This window comes from Oncorhynchus tshawytscha, linkage group LG08, assembly GCF_018296145.1.
Source record: "Oncorhynchus tshawytscha isolate Ot180627B linkage group LG08, Otsh_v2.0, whole genome shotgun sequence".
Classification (NCBI taxonomy): domain Eukaryota; kingdom Metazoa; phylum Chordata; class Actinopteri; order Salmoniformes; family Salmonidae; genus Oncorhynchus; species Oncorhynchus tshawytscha.
The window spans coordinates 32,895,047-32,916,543 of NC_056436.1; the positions used below are offsets into that span (position 1 = coordinate 32,895,047).

At 42.3% G+C, this 21,497-nt stretch overlaps 1 protein-coding gene across 5 annotated transcripts in view; it reads left to right on the top strand.

Moving 5' to 3' along the window:
• runx3 (RUNX family transcription factor 3) overlaps positions 1-21,497 on the top strand; it is a 76,942-nt gene that overhangs the window by 34,648 nt on the left and 20,797 nt on the right. For 4 of the 5 annotated variants that reach the window (XM_024429948.2, XM_024429944.2, XM_024429943.2 and 1 more), the window contains 3 exons: positions 4,319-4,560; positions 5,586-5,742; positions 6,997-7,116. In XM_024429948.2, coding sequence (XP_024285716.1) covers positions 4,319-4,560; positions 5,586-5,742; positions 6,997-7,116 — 519 coding nt within the window. The remainder of the gene's footprint in view (positions 1-4,318; positions 4,561-5,585; positions 5,743-6,996; positions 7,117-21,497) is intronic. The other variant, XM_024429946.2, reaches the window with a different exon arrangement.

Sequence of the window (21,497 nt, forward strand, 5' to 3'; positions counted from 1 at the left end):
TACAAGGCATTGGAAAACCACCCTGGAATTTGTGGTTGAGTCTGTGTTTGAAATTCACTGCTTGACTGAGGGACCTTACAGATAATTGTATGTGTGGGGTACAGAGTAGCAGAGATGAGGTAGTCATTTAAAAAATCATGTTAAACACTATTATTGCACACTGAGTGAGTCCAAACAACTTACTATGTGACTTGTTAAGCACATTTTTACTCCTGAACTTATTCAGGCGTGCCATAACAAAGGGGTTGAATACTTATTGACTCAAGACATTTCAGCTTTTTAAAATTTGTATTAATTTGTACAATTTTCGAAAAACATAATTACATTTTGACATTATGTGGTATTGTGTGTAGGCCAGTGATTAAAAAAATCTAAATGCAATCAATTTTAAATTCAGGCCGTATGTAACACAACGAAATGTGGAAAAAGTCTAGGGGTGTGAATACTTTCTGAAGGCACTGTATAGACAGACAATGGCTGTGTGATAATTGTTATCAATGTGTTTGGCGCCAATTCGTGTTGTTAAAATATGATTTAAAATGGCTTCCCTCCTAACGGTCTCGGCCTTGGCAGGCGTGAAGAGTGTATAATTTTCTCATCCCATCTCCCTCCCCACTCTACCCGCAAGACTTTGGCTTCGTATCTGTCTGACTGACATCAGTATAATAAAGAAAATGAAGGGTACATCTAAACCCACTCCCATCCCTTCCTTACCACAATTTCCTTACTATCTAAAATAAAAAACAACAGAAGAAACGTACACGCGCTGCACGCGCGCGCATGCACGCACACAAACAAACACACACACACTTAGTATAGTCAACATAAGTGGGAAAAATACATTTAAATGTACATTTAAATAGTCTAATTATGAGTAGTCTAATTATTGTCATGGATAATTATATATCAAACACTTAACCTACATTAGTAATCGCATTGGGAATTAACTTCAGTAACGCAATAATATACAGCCTACTGCCTGCAACTAAACAGTACTTTGGAAAATTGAAGGCGAATAAATTTACCTTAGATCCACACTTTGGGAGATAAATCGACCTTAGATCCACACTTTGGGAGATAAATTGACCTTAGATCCACACTTTGGGAGGTAAATTGACCTTAGATTCACACTTTGGGAGGTAAATTGTAACAGCTTGCATCAATGAATCGTTGCAAGGTATTTATTCCATCATTGGATGTGTTTTGTGTTATTCATTTCTGACATAATTCTGATGGGAGCTGTTTTTAATATCTTTGTGGTTTGTGTGCGTCTATGGATCATTTAACACCACAAAATAGCCCCAACAATCAAATGCCTCTTGATTTAAAAAACAAGTTATCCACAAATATTTGACATTTCATTTTAATTTTGGATTTGTATTAATATGTACTCTAGGCCTATATCGAATGCGATTGTAGGTCATCTCCATAATGTTTTTTGCTTACTTTTGTATGCTTACTAAATAACTGCTATTTGATATGTGGGCTATACAGTCATATATTTGTTTATTCCATCATTTATTGTGCGTTGGACAAAATGGTAAATATCCCTCCATACACCTGCGGTGGAAAAAAGTCAAAATTCTAAAACAAAATCCACGTCCTTAATCGAAATGATCGGCTATGGGAGTAAAACAACACATTTATTCATAACTTCATTAGAAAGTAAAAGGTGACATTAAACGAATAAAGCTTGAGTGATTTTTACTTCCCCTTAGAAGCCTATACATTAATTCAGAAAATAATGTAAATGTTATTATTTGGGATCCCGAGTACAATTTATGATGAATTTTCAACAACAACAAAAACGTCAAGTTCGACACAGGTGATAATAGGTCGTCTATGACTCACATTTTCTCGTCTTGGTGCAGGTATATAGTATATATATTGTTATTTCTCATTTCTCTGATGGTATAAATGCCGTTTCTCTATCCAGACCCCCTCTGTACTGAAGGCAGGTCCATTTGACAAAGACAAATTGCGCCAACTAGCGCCTGCGAGCCATCATTGCCTGGGAACGACTGAACAGGGTGTGTCGTTTCTTGTGCAGTACATAGTAACCTATTAATGGATGGAATTCCAATTAATAATTGCCTGTGGCTACTGTACTTGGCACAATTGTAGTTGTTATGTAAGCCTATTAGTTTCAATTTGGCGTGATCGAATGAAAGTGGTAAGACAATTGTATGTAATTATATAGGCTATATTTACAAAGATGCACCTACTATGCATATTGTGTCAAATGGAGGCCAATATGATTTATTTATAGTACTCATCATTAGCCTAATTCAGCCCATTTCCCTGGATATGGGGGTAACAAATCATATTTTAAAAGGAAAAGAAAGAGAACAAAACGTATATTGCTAATTCCACATATTATGTCAATAGGTCTCTAACCCTAGCAGTACTACAGTTAATTTAATCTAGCCCAAGCCTATTACTCTATATTACATAATACTAAACCAAACACATTCATCCATAGATGCCTTTGATGTTCTCTGAAAAAAGCAGGAGTGAATTGCAGGGACAAGAATGGGAAAATCATATCAAATTCACAACTCATATTGATCAACCATATGTCATTTGAAAGGTGCATGAACTCCTGACATGATAAATAGCACATTGCAGTTGATTGACAATTATGCATTCAGATGTAGCAGCCTATTCATTTTAGTAAAACTAAATTTTGCTAATAGTGAGTATAAGCCCATAACAATATCATAAGTAGACCTACGCTACATTATATGACTGGCCTACTTATCATCAAAATATGAATGATATATGTTTCCCTAAATGTCTCTTCTGCAGTCACCAAATAAATGCGCCAGCTTGAATTATTGTTATCTTTTCACACTGTATGTAAACACACTGCGGTGATGTGCTAATATAAGCAGAATGCATTATGTGATTCTATTTCTTCGAAGGTAGTAGCCTATATAATTTTGCCGGTGTCATATATAGGCATAAAGAAGGAAGACTGATCAATCATAACTCGACGTTTTTTTAAATCTTCAATAAACAAATAGGCCGAACTTTTATTTAGCATTATAACGTCACCATTCAGCCGCGATGCCAGATGTAATTTCAACACTATAATGAATGCATGAGAACAGTTGCTGTAATTTTACGTATAAATGTAGCCTAACTGTGCAAAACATTAAAACAACTAAGCACATAGTGTAGAAAAGCACAAGATACGTAGTCTGTCAATAATATATCGTGTGAGTATAACAGAGTAAGCAGAGAGCGCTTCACTTCGTTTATATTCCGGAGACGTTGATTGGTCTAATGAAAGAAAGCCCAACCCAGGCGACTCATTGGTCGAAGTCATCCGCACACTCCAACCACTAAACAGTAAAATGACTTGAGTAAATAATATCACGGCAGTCTTCACTCTCGCACCACCACTCAGTCAAGCGCCCATTTCAACCTAGAGAGAGAATAGTTCACAAGAAAATAGTTTTGGGATCTCGACTTACTTTTAGTTTCATTAAGGATAATAAGTGGCAAGTGGCAGGACATTTGATACCGAGGAACAAAAATCATTGAATAAAAAGAAACTTCTTCACTTGACGTCCGCGTGTAACCATCGGAATTCTTCGTATCAAACTCTGCGTCGAGAACTGTGAATTACTGAGTACACTGTAGCCTACTTTGGCGAGACTCGATGAGCATAATTCAATTAAAGGAGCTCATTCAGTCACCGAGGGTGAAACAAGATTGAGAACATTCTGCTGTGAAGTTGAAGCGCAAACAAGCAGCACTCGAATCGTCAGCTTCCGTGAATATTGCAAAAACGACTGGATTTTATAGTTTGCCTTAGACCTTTATTTTCTAATATGCGGCCAAAATTGTAGTGTGGAGGGGCGTCGCATCAAGTGCTGAATAGTGCAGAATAGAAAGTGAGCCATAGCATAGGCAACCAGAACAGAGCACAGTGAGAAAGAGGTTAGATCGGAGTTTGCGGTTTCTTGGTTTTGTTGTAGTCGGTGAGAAACAGAAACCAACTTGATGTTTGTCAGGTAGCTACATCCTGAGCAGATGATATAACACGCAACCATTAAACTGTATCGTCTCTGCAAGGTACGACATCTACTACACACACTGGACAGTCCAGGACTCATCGTGATAGATTAACCGGGGGCTGCGTGCGCTCAGCTCCATCATCGCGTAAACCACTGGACTTCGCCGAGACCAAAGGAGCAAGTGTCAGAGAACGAGAAAATATACATATATTTTTTAAAAGAGCCCCGAACACTCGTCAAAACCCCTAGAGAAGTGGCCGTGACCCAAGCTGTTGTGATGCATATTCCCGTAGACCCTACCACCACCAGACGGTTCACACCGCCCTCCACGTCGTTCCCCTGCAGCAAGATTGGAGACGGCAGCGGGACCATGGGCACCCCTGGACCGCTGAGGACACGACCCGAGGCCAGGAATGTGGTGGACGTCCTGTCAGACCACGCTGGCGAACTGGTCCGGACGGACAGCCCAAACTTCCTCTGCTCCGTGCTGCCCTCACACTGGAGGTGCAACAAGACACTCCCTGTGGCTTTCAAGGTAAGGCAAATTACTAATTACAAATGGGCACTTGTAAAATAATGAACGACCTAATGATGTATTACTGCTACCGCAGAATAATTTGAACTCAAGTGTCAAATGCCATTTTTTATGTTTTCTTGAGCTTCATATAGCCAACAGGGCATAAACTGGCATTAGTATTACAAAGTTTACGCAGATCCATGTTATGTAATATAAATAATTTAATTAAATCAAGTTGTGAAAATCCTAGTGGTCTACCAAAGTGATAACTTGGCAGTAGCTTTTTTTTTTGTAGCTTTTTTGTTGTTGCATTTGACCCAATTGAATATGACATTTACACAGCCTAGTGTTTGGTATTGCACGAACTGCAAATAGGCCTACATACAATGAAGGAACAATTAGCATACAACATAATACAAATAATGATAATTTAGTAATAATAATGATAATAATACAATTAATTAATTATAGTTGATAAACTAGTTATTATTACATTTCTATTTTGAAAGGCATTTCAGTGCAGAATAAAATCTGCATATTTCGAAGCAATGAAACGATGCTTCACTGCACGTTATCAATTATATTTATACACCAGGAAGTGATAGAATTCGTGGGCTAAAAGTGTAATGTTTTGTAAAATAGCCTGAATATATTTTGTTGTATCACATCCAAATGTAAAAATGCTTGTTGAGGTCGTATTCTTATTTATTAAAATGTGCTAACATTCTTTTTAAAAGCGATTTGGATATTGGCCGATCAAATGTAAAAGTCATTTCCATAGCTTAAAATATTGTTTCAATTGCAAGCTTGCTTCAAGGAAGCATCTTACCATGTAATTTAACCCACCTATAGCACAATAGGCCTTTATATTTGGACCCAAATATTTTCTAATTAAATATACAATTATTTTTTTAATGGATTGGAAATCAGGTGTAATATTTTAGTTTTATGGTGCGTTTTCTTTTCTTCCACCGGATGTGGTTTGGTGTAGTCTGTGTTTGTTTAGCATGGTGATCCAGGTTGACCGCGTTGTGTTCTCACAGGTTGTCGCACTCGGTGATGTGCCCGACGGGACTTTGGTCACAGTGATGGCGGGGAACGACGAGAACTACTCAGCGGAGCTTAGGAACGCGTCTGCGGTGATGAAGAACCAGGTCGCCCGTTTCAACGACCTGCGGTTCGTGGGCAGGAGCGGACGAGGTGAGCGGAAGGAGTCACGCACCTCTATCTTACATCATTAATAATGAAGAGTTTACTTCACATACAAAACACCTTCCTGCATGCGTCATTGCACTGACTTGCAAAACTATAGCCTGAGTATACCTAATTTTGGCAATCGATTTTAAACAAAGAAAGTGATCAAATAAATTAATGGATAAAATAAAAAGGTTATAGGGGACGTGAGAATCAGATGAAAACCACGTCGAAATTCATCTCCTGGTGTAATAGCTTTAAAGCGCGTACAACCATTACCAGTGTTTATTGGAAGACGGGAAATCCAGAGCACAATATAATTATTCCAAATTTTAAGATTTCGTTTGAAAATACTTAATAGACATAGAGCGAAACCCAATTTCAAACTACAGCCTAATGCTGAGTGAGGCATTACCACAGTTATTTCTATAATTGACCATCACGCAAGCCCCTCTCTAAAGATGATCGGGTTAGTAGCCGCAGCCTGTATATTATATGAACATTATACCATTGTCTTTACATGTCCAAATCACCAAAATGCCTGGACCAGAATATTCAGTTCAAGGCTTGGGACTTGCTTGTTTACACACCTTTAAAAACTAGCGCTCACATAGCTGACGTTCGACCAGAACCTTCTCTCTTCCCTCTCCTTCCTCCTGGCCCGCGCATTCACACTTTAAATAGTTGCTGACTGATGAATGGAAAACGCTCTAGTAGATCCTTTCATTTTTGTAGTCAATTATCCCACCCCAGGATTCCCTTTTCCCCAACAGTCTCTTTAACAAGATAGGCTATGCCTTGTTTTTATTAAAGCGCCGCTTCATAGCCTGAGATGAAAAACGGACCGTTGCATGATCCAGCGCTCTCCCCACGCCTTTCATGCAGATGGAGGGCTCAAGGATGAGAGCTCAAGTTTATTGTTCAACAATCAGCCTTGTTGAACAATAAACTGTTGCTGTAAGCCTTTCAGAGAATCTGGAATACATTCTCTCAATAATTCAAATCATGCCCACAGTTCAGCTCATCATAGAGGTGGTCCCTTTAATTCACAAACTTAAAAGGGAGGCATATCAGAAGACACTTTTAATTCAGCAAGTTGACTGTGGTGGTCATTACCAAAGTGCTTGTTCCACAAAAATCTGTTTATTTCCACAATTAATTACCCACGCCTATAAACCTTCACACATGATGTTCCTCCTGAATCTATGTCTTACTGATGCATTTCACTTACCAAGGCCCTCTCTATTCTGTCTAACCCAGGAAAGAGTTTCACTCTAACCATCACAGTCTTCACCGGTCCTCCTCAGGTGGCCACCTACCACCGTGCCATTAAAGTGACTGTGGATGGGCCCAGGGAACCCAGACGTGAGTACTTACAGGGTACATGAGAATATTTGTCTTGTCAGAAGTCTAATGTGCTGCTATATCAGGAGCTGTGTGTAGAGGGATTCACAGAGAAAGAGAGAGGCTATTCTTGGTGTAGGGGATGAGAGAACAGGGTGCCATCATTGGAGACTAAAAGAGATACATGAGTCATATGCAGATGATACAAGAAAATGTAGCCGTGTGAGTGCGTGTCCATGTGTGTGGGTGGGTGTGTGTGTGTGTGTGTGTGTGTGGGTGGGTACGGTCAGTGTGTGGGAGGATCAACAACAGTTGACCAGCAATTACAGTTAATGGGAGACAATGCTGTGTATTGGATGGTGCAGCAGTGCTCGTGTCTGTGTGGTATTAGGGTGTGGGGAGTGGCACTGTCAGAGGAAACGGTACAGTGTATTAATGCATAATCAGAGACCGCTAAGAGGAGCTGTGTGTCTCCAAGCAGCTAATACCAAACGCTTATGGCCTCACCCTGCTGCCTCTGGTCAAATGGTCATACCTGGGTGACCACATAAGTGGCTCCTTGACTTAATACTCTTAAAGAGATGGTTTATGCTAACAGATTTAGCCAAATATGCTAAAGCCATTAGAGCCATCATTTGGGTAGTGATGCATATCAAAGTGGTTTAATGTGTGATCATGTGAAAGACTGGAGGATTGTGTTACAAGGATGAGTCAACCTCTAAAGGCTGCTGGTGTGTGTGTGTGTGTGTGTGACCATGCATGGCTGACACCAGTCAGATCAGATGGGTATAGGGTTAAATGATCCTTCCTGTTGAGAAATCATGTTTATTATGGTTCTACTGTACAGGTTTTTAGTGGCTGCCCCGGATGGGTGAATTTCTACGCTTATTTGGGATAGGGTGGATTCAGCCCAGTCAAAACCGACCAACTGGCCAATGCAGGGAGCCAGGCGGTTCTGTATGCCACATGGAGGGGACATGGGGATCCTAGCAAGGGGCGAGGGGGTGAAGGGCGAGGGGTGGCGCATCGCCTGCCAGGCTGGAGGCTATTTGAGGAGGCGTTGAAAATGGAGGAGAACAGTGTGGAGAAAGGGAAGGGGGAGGAATAGATAATAATATCCTTTGTGTTTGTGTGAAATGTGATAGAGTTGCTGGCTATGTCTGTATGTAGTAAATTATATGTACTGCATTTTGTTTGTGTCTGCGTGCATGCACTGCTGAAGAAAAACAGGCAGTGTGTTGGCTTCCTGTAGTTAGAAACAAGCATGCACATACGGTAAAGCAGTCTCCTCTCTGTCTACATGTCATGTCTGCACTCAAGGCATCAGAGTGGCCTTTTATTCACTATACACCCTGGTGGCCAGGCCCCATCCTGCTATACAGCGACATGGTTTAATTTAGGGAAGGGGAATTTTGTGTTAAAAAGGTTTAAAAGGATGATATGAGTGGACTCAAATAGGGAATGGCACCACCCCGTTTGTACTTTATAATGACAATCCTTACATTATTCCTTCCTAAATATTTCAGTGTAAAAAATACATAAAAAATGAAAAACACACAACACAGACTTTATGATATCCTCAGTTAACCAGCTGTCTGCATATACGTTTAAGTATAACATCAAAGCAGATGACCATCCCTCTATCCCATTGTGAGATGAATGAGAGCCTGTTCCCTGGTTGGCCTGCATACGTTCACCTGTCGGTTGGCTGGCTGGCAGAGTAGAGCGGGTCAGGCTGCTCAGGGCTTTACTGTGTGTTTGTGTAGGGCCTGCATTTCCATGGCTGCCAGCAAAGAGGCTGGTACAGGGGGAGGGAGGCGTTTTATTAACGTTTACAAATCCAGCTAGGAAACCTGACGGACAGGAAGGAAGCTCCCCTGCGGCAATGATCTGCCAAACACACAACGCTCACCTCACACAGCATGATCCAAGAACCCATACACAGAAACACACACAAATACACACACAAATGCTTTGCAGACACACATTATTTTTTCCAACTAATGTTGAAAGTATTAGACATTTTCCTCTTCCCCTCAAATACACTATGTTGCTTTTGTGTCACTTTGTCCCAAAACACTCCACTTGCTGTCCAGTAGGCCTATGAGCAACATTTTACAAAGTGAACCCTACAGCACAGTCTCTTTGATTAGAGCCACCCTGTGCTTTCTGAGAAGCAGCTTTGTGTACGTCAATGTTCTGCTGACGATCAGAGAGAGAGAAGGAAGACGTGCGATAGGAAGCAAGATATGACTGAAGTGTTGAGACCCTCCCTGTCGCTGCTCGCATGCAGTTGCCCCCCCACCCACCTTTCCCTCCCCCTTTCCTCTCTCTCTCCCCTCTCCTCCCTACCGAGTTCAGCTGAATTAATCCCCTAACCGTATTTAGCCTCCGTCTTCTCTCTCTGAGTGATGACATCACCCGTCACATATCCTCCGAGGCGAAGGGCTGTTAGTACTTTATGTATCTCACCCAGAGTTAATCAGTTCCTGAGAAAGAGGAACTCACCAGAGACGAGGGACACAGGGCTGAGCCGAGAACATACATGACTATGAGAAAAACAGAGGAAGAGGACCACTTGTTTCGTAGCTCAACCCTAGGTGAGAGGCAGTAGAGGCAGCCATGGTGCACGACACTGTGTGTACAGTTCATCAGCTTGCATACATGCAAACAGAGACATGTGTATGCACATGCATGCATTCAGTCATGGCAGGCCCTTTACTGCTGTCTATCCTGTTTCTATGATACTACCACACTCGTCCCCACACACAGTATTGTACTTGTACAGAATTCACTTGATCATTGCTGTGTTTTGTTCCCAATATTTATTCTGTTGGGTGTGTTCACACAGCTTCAGAAGATTGAGGGGGGGGGGGTGTATGGGGAGGGTGGGCAGGTAGATTCGATTTGCATTTGGCACGCAGACTGTACAAAGAATGCAAATAGACAATGACATTTGCGTTGCTATTTTTCTTGACAGTGCAGTCTCTCTTCATAGTAAACAAAGAGAGGCGAGTGTTAATGTGTTTATGTGCACACAGCTGTGTGTGTGTGTGTGTGTGTGTGTGCACCTGCCAGGTGTGTCCATACCCTAAGTCAGCAGCTCGGCCACGCCTATGCTCCACAAATCACATGAAAGGTTCGCCCTCGGTGCCAATTGCTATCTCAAAGGCTACTTTGATGTTGAAATGGAGATGGGTGTTTTTGAAAAAGCCTACAGGTGTACCAGTGCCAGGAGAGAAAAAAGTGTCACGTCTGTCTGACGTTGGGTGCTTTCCTGCCTAACCACATAGCCAGCCCAGCCATCCTCACTAAAACTCCCAGATGCACAACCTGCAGACATGGTGACATAGCAGCAGCACTTATGTCAAAGAAGAAAAACACCTCCTTTAAGAGACCTGTGATGTCATCTGATGTGGAATTGGACAGGGGCTGTTAAAGACATAAAGGACACACATTTCTAAGGCCAGTCAAGCCGGAGGTATGGAGAGAGTGTTTGGAATGACGTGAGGCAATGGCAAGCGCTCTCTCTGGACTCAGTCCCTCCATCACACTTGGCCTCTGCGATTAGAAACAGAGCAAATATTGACTGACTGACTGATAAATCCGCTGGAATGCAGTCTGTAAATTGAATATGTTCGATTGGTTTCAGAAGAAACCTATGTTCTGGGACAAACATTCACATCATTCACTCTGACTAGGTACAGGAGTGGGGCAAGAGGGAGCTGGCATATGCCATGTATACAGGGACTCTGCTATAATACTTCCATCTGCTAGTGTCCTCGGCCATCCAGTTAGAGGCCCGAGGTGAGGCCTGTAGAGCCATGGCATGATTAAGTTCCTTCATTAGTGGAGAGGTACGGCTGAGAGGGTGGAGGTGATGCTTCTTTGACCCTGGCTGATGCGACCTATACACCCATCCATCAGCATCGAGTACAACCTCCTAAAGGGAAACACTCTGCCTCAGCTACCCCCAAACCTCTCAGCTACCCCCAAACCCTCCATACACACAAACACGCACTAAGAGAGACAAACAGGCAGACAGAAACAGACACAACACACCACTGTAGATAATCCCACTAAAGCTCCCTTGTGAAAGCACTGCAAATGAGCCTAAATACCTCAGCCTGGTCCAGGCGAAGAGAAAGAGCCCAACACAGGCTCTTTTTCCTCAGTTCTCCCCATCTGTGTCTCTCTGTTTGCTTTTCTGAAAGTCGTTGTGACATGACTGCAGACGTTTCTATCAAGGAGGAGAAAAGGACGAGCATAGCATTGTCTGCTGCTTTGTTATGCCCCCTTTCTACTCCTCGGGTTAGTTATATAGGCTCAAGTCTGCTCCTGTCTGGGTGGACACACACACCTCGCTATGTGCACACATATGCCCCAGGGGGGTTTCCTCCAACAACCTTTTCACTTTGTATTCGCTGACGTCATACGCAGCAAGTGGACACGCAAAGAATTACAGAATTATTTACAGAGGCCTCTGCCCGTACTTTTAATTCTGCCTGATGGTGCAAGTGAGGCAACCTAGACACTTTTTCTCAGAAACAGAGAGAAGTACGGCAAATTGCATACCCAAACTCAGCCCCCTTTCATCCCCAAATGTCTTTCCTGTTTACCTACCAATGGAGGGAAGTATAAGCCCACTCTGTTTACTGCTTCTTCCTTATTTACACTCACCCATACAGGAGGGAGTCATTACGACCTTTTAGGCCTAATTTAATAAAAGTTCAGATCTCGATTTAGACAAATAAATAGCCCATGATTTGGAATGTTTTCTCTCTTACTGCATTATGACAAACAGTTTTTCTGTGGAGAGGGGAGGGGGTGAATAGTGTGAAGGAGTACCTGTGGCTTACTGGAAAACGCTGTGGATGACTGCGGTTGACATATTTATTTTTCTGGGACTTAATGGTAAGGAACAGTCAGCAAATAATAGGTGTTTGGAGATGTTGGTTCCAGAGCTGGAGGAGTCAGTAATCCCTTGGGTAAACATGGGGGGAGAGAAGCCTTGGCTCTTCAGCCTCTGGTTCAAACATCACTTTAACAAAGGCAGCAAATACTAACCACTGGCCAGCCTGTTATAGCATATTAATGTCTGGTCTGGACTATGGGCCCAATTCAGACTTAGGAAATCTATTCCTTTTTTATGCGTTTTGATTTAAACTCTTCTCAGTAGTTGGTATTCAGACTTAACATATACAGGTGCGTAATGGGCTTTGCAGGCGTGGTTCCCTTACGCACACTGAATAAATGTCATTCAACTGCTGAAAACCATCCAACTTGCTGGCCAAAATATTTTCTTGTGGAGTTTTCATTCAATAGTGTTTTCAGTAAGGACATTTATCTAAAGCCATCCCCTTTAAATATGGTGTACCTTTAAATATAATTTTCTCGACAGACAGGTTCAGAATAGGGATCAACGACAGAAAGCCATCTAAGTACACACATATTCATCTCCTTTCAGCGCCAATCGGTAGATTAAAAAAATACTCTGATCTTGTACATTATTTAGGGTTAGGAAAATATTTATTAATCATACATAAACAGGGTTGGAGAGCATTTATGAACAAAATACATTGTTGAATAAAAAATACAGGGGTTTGATTCATCCTGAAATTTGCCATATTCAATTGTTTAATCCATGAAATATTGGAAGAATAGAAAAGTGTACAACAGGGGTTGAACAATAGTCTACCCTAATCCTCATTAACCACAGAACTGTGAGACTCCAGGTTTAAACTGCTAGGTATGGTCTGCGTTCCATAATTATTCAAATAGGCTACATGCCCTTAATTATTGACAATCATGTAATACGCCATAAGGCACACGGACGTGACGGAGGAAAGAAAGGTCAATGGAATGGAATGATGCAAAAAGTAGGCTACAAATGGAAGAAAACTAACAGTCATTGCACTGTATGTGTGTATTACTGACGGTGGCTGCTGATAGTGTTTCATATTTAATATGATAGAAATGGTCATTAAAAAAAAGAGGAAAGGTCTGGGCATATAATGAAAAACATTCTACAGTGCATAAATCAACTCTGTAGGTTCAACACTACTGTCAGTGTGAACATGTTTCCATAGGCTACAGCCTGGGTTTGGGTCTCCAAATGTCATCCCCCCCCCCAAAATTATGAAGCTATAGGCCTACAATTCAAATTCTGAATAAATACAGCTAATTATACTTTACTGTGGAAAAGAGGCCGAAATTCACTTTTCAGTGATCATAGGGTAAAATAGATCAAAAATCATTGTAATTTATATTTCCAATCCCCTTATCCAAACGGATTACTCATATACCCAGGTCTTATCAATACAGTAGTTCTAATCAATGTATAAATTACAGTGCATGGAGATTGGTGTTATTTCTATCGTACATTTTTTTTAAAGTAAACGTTTTTCCGCAACCTACAGGTCGCTCGTCCTTATTCGTGGTGTCCTCTCGTGTAAGGGGTGTGGAATTATGAGGGCATTAAGTCAAGGTCAGAATACGGTACATCTGTAGACACACCTCTGCCAAACCTTCAATTCTTAGATCTTCAACCCAAACGAATAGCGGGTGAATAGCATGCTATTCTCATGCTTAAGTTCGAGGTCAGAATATGTGTAGAGAGAAAAGGGCATAAAAAAAAGGAATTGGAATTTCCCCCTATGAGAATGTGGACAGGGCTTTTTCCTGTGGCACTCTGCTGACCTTGATCGGAGTCGAGATTAAAGTGTAGAACAACATGATATTGCAACAATAAAACAAACTCGTGCTTGTAAACATTCACATGCACTTACACACACGCAAATACACAAGAAAATTCACACCTCCCATTTGACACATCTGGAGTCTACCTTCCTGTCATTTGTCACTGAGCAGTGTGTGTGCGACCCATGAGCGCATGTGTGCAGACAGGCCTTGTGTGTGTGCAGACATGCCTTGTGTGTGTGCAGACGGGTCTTGTGTGCGTGCAGACGGGTCTTGTGTGTGCTCGTAGCTAAGTTCATGCGCACCGAGGTGTGAATAAGAAACCGTTTGACACATCTGCTAGCATTGCGTTGACGCATGTGACGACGATGGTTGCTTTCCTTTCACACAGATCTGAGAGGACACCTCCCCTCCCTCCTACCAACACCTCATTGCTTAGCAAGCCCTGGCTACCCCTGCACACACATCCCTGCAACCCCTACAGCCTCGCACCTCCAGAGCTAAAACAACACTCTCAGTGCAGCTTATTTCTTTAATAGGATCTGTCACCGGGGCAAAAAAGGGCCCTCTCTGTTCTGCAGCAGAAGTGCTGAAAAACAACCCCCCTCCTCACCCACCTTTACTGCCTCCGCCCTACTGACACACATCACCCCTCCCCAGAGGAGAGACACACACGTACAGTAGTGTAGTGGGACAAAAGAGGGCTGATTGCTCAGTGCTACAGGCCTCTCTTTATTGTTAGTGGATCCGGCTGTATGGGGCCTAGCCTACACCCCTCCACTCACACTGCCTGCCCTGACCTGCACCACTGTAGGGCTGTCCCTGTGTGGCATAGCCCCTATTCCTCACTAAACACACACACACACACTTCTAACTACACTACAACACACACACAGCCTTATCCCTTCATCAAGACGGGAAGACTGGATCACGGTCTCACATTCTCTCTCAGCCCTGCTGTAGACAGGAGGATTTCAGGCTGAGGATGGTCCCCAGGGGAAGCATAGCTAGCATCTGCTCAGAGATAGACAGACAGACAGACAGCAGTAACAGGCTGGGAAGAGAGCCAGGCTTAGCTAAGCTTCCCCTGATAGATTGGTGTAGGCTGTGGAAATCCCACCAGTACACAGACCTCAGTGTGCAACATGGGCAGAGTGACAGTCGACTAGTCACAGCCACGTAAGTATCATGGAATCCCATGGTGGAATTTACTACTTGCTAAAGGCCCTCCGTCTCATGGTGATAGTTTACAATCTGAAATAATGCATCCATTCAGTTCATGACGTGGACACCGGACGTCAATATATATAACAAGAGACATTAAAAGAGTTCATTGTGTGTGTGTGTGTGTGTGTGTGTGTGTTTACGTGTTTCTGTGTGTGTCTGTACAACTCATTTAGCCAGACTAGACAGCCACAAACACTACTAAGAAATAAACCTCACATCCTTCTGGGTCAGCCTTAAACTGATCTATGATTGGACAGCCTCTAAAACCCAACTCTGTCATTGATTTGAGTTGTAGGGGCAGTGTGATCGCTAAAGCCTCAGGCGTCTCGATGGCACCAGTAGTAGAGTGAAAGGGGAAGTCAAAGGGGGTAGGGAAAGGCAGGAGGCAAAATAGTCAAGAGAGGAGGAAAAGGAAGACAGGTGCGCAATGCTTCGCTCAACAGATGTTGAAACGTATTCGAGCGCCAACACAAAGCGGAAGTTCGCTAGCGAACCGACCGACGCCACTCCAACACCCTCCCAACTGTCATTCTGAGGCAGGTTGACGTTTCTGACTGACGAAGAAACCGTTTGAGAGAGTTTATAGTTCAGGATAGAAAGTACAAGGCCTATTGCCTTGAAAGGTTCCTCCCTTAATACATGCATATTCAGACACATCACTGAACAGAGACAACAGCAGCATGTTAGTTGTATGTGTTGTTTTTGTGACTCTATGAATCATCTCAGCAGCTGTATCCACACACTACAGACAGGGAAAGGCTGACATCAACATGTCATGACAATAGAGTGACAAACACAGACCTCTGCTCTACAGCTGTTGGTACAGTGCCAACATATAAGGTACCTAACTTACTATGTACACATATATTGTATAAAGGCAGAGCTCTGGTCCGTCTGTGGATGCTAATGTCAAGGCCAGGGTGGACTAACCAAATTCCTACGTCCATGGACGTCTGGCGTCGGTCGGTGCCCAGTGGGTGAGGAAGCTGTCAATAGTAAATGGAAAGAGAGGGGGCTCATGGGTAGGTGTCAGAAAGAAAGAAAGAAAGAAAGAGAGAGAGAGAGACAGACAGAGAGACAGAGAGACAGAGAGAGAGAGAGCCAGAGAGAGAGAGCCAGAGAGAGAGAGAGCCAGAGAGAGAGATAGAGAGGTTGTCCAGACTCAGACTTTTAACACTCTTGGTTTGACAGAAAGAGAAATAAAACAGTTATGAGCTGAACATAACAGTATGCCAGTGGAAGGGCGGATAGTAGCAGGTGACCTAACTGTGGTTTGTGATGATTTCCCATTGTAGCCAATTCAGTTGCAGTAATTCCATTACAGAATTTTTAATTGGTAATTCCGTTACCAATTTGGAGTTTTTTATGAGTTTTAATCACTTAATAATTCATAAACAAAATGTATATCAGTAAAACACTATAACCAATTGATAGGCCTACCTTTACTTGTTACTTCTGTGAACTTTTATTATCCTCCCTCATGAGGGAGAGAAATGAGAAAATATGTTGTTTTTTGGTAAGACCCCTTTTAAACCTGTTTATCCAGAAATCAAAGCCTTTACTTATGCAATTGTTTTTTTTCTAAATGTAACTATGCCTTAATTTCCCCAAAATATAGACTCTTAGCTTTCATTTGACACCCAATTTGATATGCTCCTATGAACTTGGGTCCATTTACATGGACATGCCCATAGTCCTTATAGAGGTGTGCTAGACGTTTTCAGTCTGATACAGGCACTCAACCAATTCTAGTCTGTTATCAAGTGCCTTTCAAGTCCATTTATACGACGAATACAAATATTTACACTTCAAATATATTCAGCACAGATCTGGGTCCTGGCCAAGGCACGTATTGCCCTTTGCAGTCCAGATAGAGTTTCACTTTGCCCCTGAAAACTCGCCCAGCCCTTTACTAAAAAAAGCTTGTGTTCAATGTGTCTCTCTTTGGAAGGGAACATATGTTTCTTTCTTTCAATGTTAGGAAAAAAAAGCTGTATCGTGTGATCATTCAGCTGGACCCGGGCCGTGTTTATGAGCTGTCATTAAACACTCTCTGAGCAAACACTGTCTATGTGTTCCACTGATATGGGCTTTAGAGGGTTAGGGCGGGACTTGCTGAGATTGGCTCGTCTGAAGGGGTTGTGAGCTCTGAGTAAGAGTTGCCCATAGGCACAGCTCTAGAATTCCCAAATACTAACCTTCATCATCCCGTTCCTTGTGGCTCATTGCAATTTGTAGGCGATCAGGGTTGATCATTTTGCTCATCAGTGTTTCAATTCAAAGGGACCAGTCACAGGGTTAGTTTCCCACACTGATGTATCTTATCTGTTATACTTGAACCTATCTACATGTTCTGAAGAGCACAAAAAAACATTGGGGACATCAAGGCCCTATGTCTTTAGTTAATCTGCTGATAACATGGTATTGTATTGGGCAACAAAACAAAAAAAACACAAACGCTGGGTGGGAAGGGCACAGCCATTATTTCTAAAGCGATTTTCAGTGAAATGGATTTTCAGTACATCATTAATACCAGACATTTTGTATCAACCTTTTTATGTGTTCGTCACAGTCCTCATAATGCTGTAAGATGATGCAACAGCCATCTAGAGAGGAAGCTAGTAAATCTACAGCTTCTGGCATCCATTTTACCTCTTCCATGTATTGAGGGCTGGTGTTTGAACCACATCATCCCTGCCTCCCCGTTGGCCTCCATCTCCCAGCTCTATCTTGTGGTTATGATATCATAGAGAAAAAACAGTGCATTCTCTCCTAAGTGCACCCTGACACATAAAATATTCATCCACCACACAATCCCCTCCGAAATGGGTCCGTGGTACGCAGAAACCCATAGTCAAGACCCTGCAAAGTGGGAGTCAACCTCTGGCAATCTACCAGACACACTCATGGAAAAGCTGGGGTCAGACCCGAAAAGAGGTTTAAACACTGCATTGAACAGCAAGCAGGCCATGGGCTCTGTCGGTCTCTTAACCAAGGCCAAGACAGGGACTAGAAAAGCCAATCATCCATTCTCCCTCCATCGCACCAATCCATTTCCTCTCTCTGAGGCTTAGAGTGGTGATGATATCTAACAGAAGAAAACAGGAGGAAGGTTGTGTATACTGTATAAACTGTGTTAGCTTCCAGATGGGAAACTGCTGAAGTTTTCTCTTCTATAAAAAAAAGTAAATGAGAGGGAGGGAGGGCGAGAGAGAGAAAAGGAGAAAGAGGGGACAGACAGAGAGGAAGTCGGGAATGAGGGGGAAGAGAGGAGAGCTAGAGTCGACCATGTGAGTTGATTAGTGGTGTTAACAGTAACTGTGGGGTTTGGGGTAATGAGCACCAGGCATGGTCCTAATGAAGCCTCAGCTCTGCTCCTATAGTTCTCTCTCATGGCTGGCCAAACCCTCTACTGGAAGTACAGTACAGTGTGTCGCCACACACTCCCTGCCAGCTGGACCTGAGCCACTAGATCCACTGCTGTGTGTGTGTGTGTGTGTGTGTGTGTGTGTGTGTGTGTGTGTGTGTGTGTGTGTGTGTGTGTGTGTGTGATCATGCGGTACAATCACTTTCATCCCCAAAGCGCCAACCAATTCATCCCAGACCACCACAGGCCACAGAAAAAGTGACCAAATCTACATTTTCCCCCTGGTTGTTTTTTTCTTCTTCCACAGAGCTGGGATGTATCATTTCCCTGACCTCAGCCGTTTGAGGTGGTGTAAATCTCTTAATAACTGCACTAACTATTGGTCTATATTTGGAGGGCCGTTTCTCCTGGCCTCCCCTGCTCTGGGGTGGAGCAGACAGTAGCCACAGTGTCTGTGTGGGAGATGGAGCCAGCTAAGCTCTGTAGCTGCCTGTGTGTGTCCCACTTTCCCTCTCGATGGTGTGGGGACTGGGAGGGGGACTGGGTTCAGAAATGTGTGAATAACAAGATACTAGTTGTAAAAGTGTGTGAGTATAAGTGTGCTTAAGCGGGTGTGTCTGGAGTAGACTGTGTCCCTGTGTCATAGTGAGATGGTGGGTGTATAGGTGGGGTCACTCACTTTTACTGCATCCTACTACAAGTCTGACTTCCAACACAGGGAACACAAACAGCTGGAGATGTCCAACAGCCCTGGTCTCCGCATTCAGTCACATTTCTCATCCATATGCACACACACACACAGACACACAGTTGGGTAGGTTACTTTTTAAATTTAATCCGTTACAGTAACCTGTCCAAAATTGTAATCAGTAATGTAACTTTTGGATTACCCAAACTCAGTAACGTAATCTGGTTACATTCCGTTACTTTTAGATTACTTTCCCCTAAAGAGGCATTAGAAGACAAACATTTATATTACCAATTGAAAGACATCTATTGCAGGATAAATCAATGTTAGAGTTGACATAGCTGGCCATAAATGGATGTTGCATTTTACTTTATGGGTTATGCAGGCGTCTTCTAACCCATCGCTTTCTACTACATATAACAATAATAATGCAATTGTATATTTACATTAAATTCCAAAGTCTGTCAGATTTCCAGTCATTCCAATTAATGTAATACCCCTTCCAAAATAGGAAATATAGATTAGCCAAAATGTTTTACATGAGCATAAGCCCAAAACTAAGGACTTATTAGAAAGCCCTACTCTGTTGTTTATGATTTTTGTTGTCATGGAGGACTGATTGGATTCATTGCCTCGAGTTGAAAAATAAATGTTGCTCTCATGGAATGGCTTGCTTTGAGCACTACCTAAAAGTGCTATTTGAACGTGAAAAATGAATGCCATATACTGCATTTGCTATAGACCTATTGTTTACATTTTTGTTGGTTACACTTTGATTTCTTGATAATATATGCAGATATGTAAGTCTATCAAAAGTGTGCAAGTTTGAGCATTAGGCCTATGTTTTTTTATCAGCACACATGAGATTTGATCAGCACACATGAGAACGCCCCACTAGTCTTCTTAAATGAAACTAGTGGTTGAAGGTATGGAACACAATACCTCAGAGGACTTTAGATGGAGGGACCCCATCAAACCTTTATTTCATAGGCTTGTATCCGCACTAGTTGCAAAAACAATGATTGATAGGCAGTTTAAACGTAATCAATTCAACCATTACTGGGTTAAAATACACATTTAGATTTGTGAACAGCCATCCACAACAACCCCAATCCGTAAGGAGCAAATACCTAAATGAGAGAGCAGCAGTGTGATTCACATCAATGTGCTATGTAGATAACAATAATAAGTGATATCCATATCGCCGTAGGCTACACCACTACTGTAATCCTTACCTCTTACCTTTATTCAAGTTGGATAATCATTGGCAGTATCATTGGAAGACATAGCTTAGCCTACTAAAGCCGATTCCTGCTATTTTCCTGTGATCCATCAAACACATGTGGTGTGTCATCATAGTGGTCTCTGACTTGTGGTCAAACTTGCATCTTTTTCAATGCTCATTTGAATGTCATTTAGAAAACAGAAAGGTGTCAAATAAACACCCTTTCTGAATTTAAAAGTAATCCTCGAAGTTTCAAAAGTATCTGTAATCGGATTACAATATTTTAGCTGGTAACGGAATGGATTACAGTTTATTTTTTATTTTTATCCTTTACATGTAACGGATTACACACACACACACACACACACACACACACACACACACACACACACACACACACACACACACACACACACAGGGGAGGGTGTTGATCCCAGTGTGAGTATGTGAGTTAACATGTGTGGGTGTTTTTTTTACTGGCAAGAGAAAATGTGTTGGTGTGTGTGATGGGGGAGGTGATTGTGCGGGTTATGGGTATTTATCTATGTTTTGTTATGTGCATGCATGTGAGTGTTGATTTGAATGTGTCTGCATCTAGCCATTGGAAGCATTGTATACTGTTCAATTCTACTTGGGAGCCAAGCTCAGTCCACATCATTGGTGTGTGTACGTCTGTGTGTGTGGGAAGGAGGGCAGGGGCGAGAAAGAGAATTCTATATTGTATGAAAAGAGAAGAGGGAGTGATCTCTACCAAATGGACAGAGTGGTAAACGGGAGGATACATTACCCATGGGTCAAGTCGCAGGGTGGGAGGATATATTACCCTTGGGTCAAGTCGCAGGGAGGGAGGATATATTACCCTTGGGTCAAGTCGCAGGCAGGGAGGATATATTACCCATGGGTCAAGTCTGGAGAGAGGATGGGCAAAATCCATATCAGTCTGTCTGCTGGCCCCCTTTATATAGTGATAAAATATTCAAATCCAGCCATTACTTCACATTAGAGATGCCAGGGAGAAAACCACAATGTTTACATGCTCTTTCAGACATGTGTCTGTTGCATTGATAGTTACATATAAAGCCCTTCCTCCATTAGAGGAGTCCCTCATCCGGACTCACGTATGGCATTTAGGTGTGTGTAGAATATACACTGGCAATATTTATGTAAACAATTTCATTTTCTGTTGTGACACCACATGTTAAATACACGTC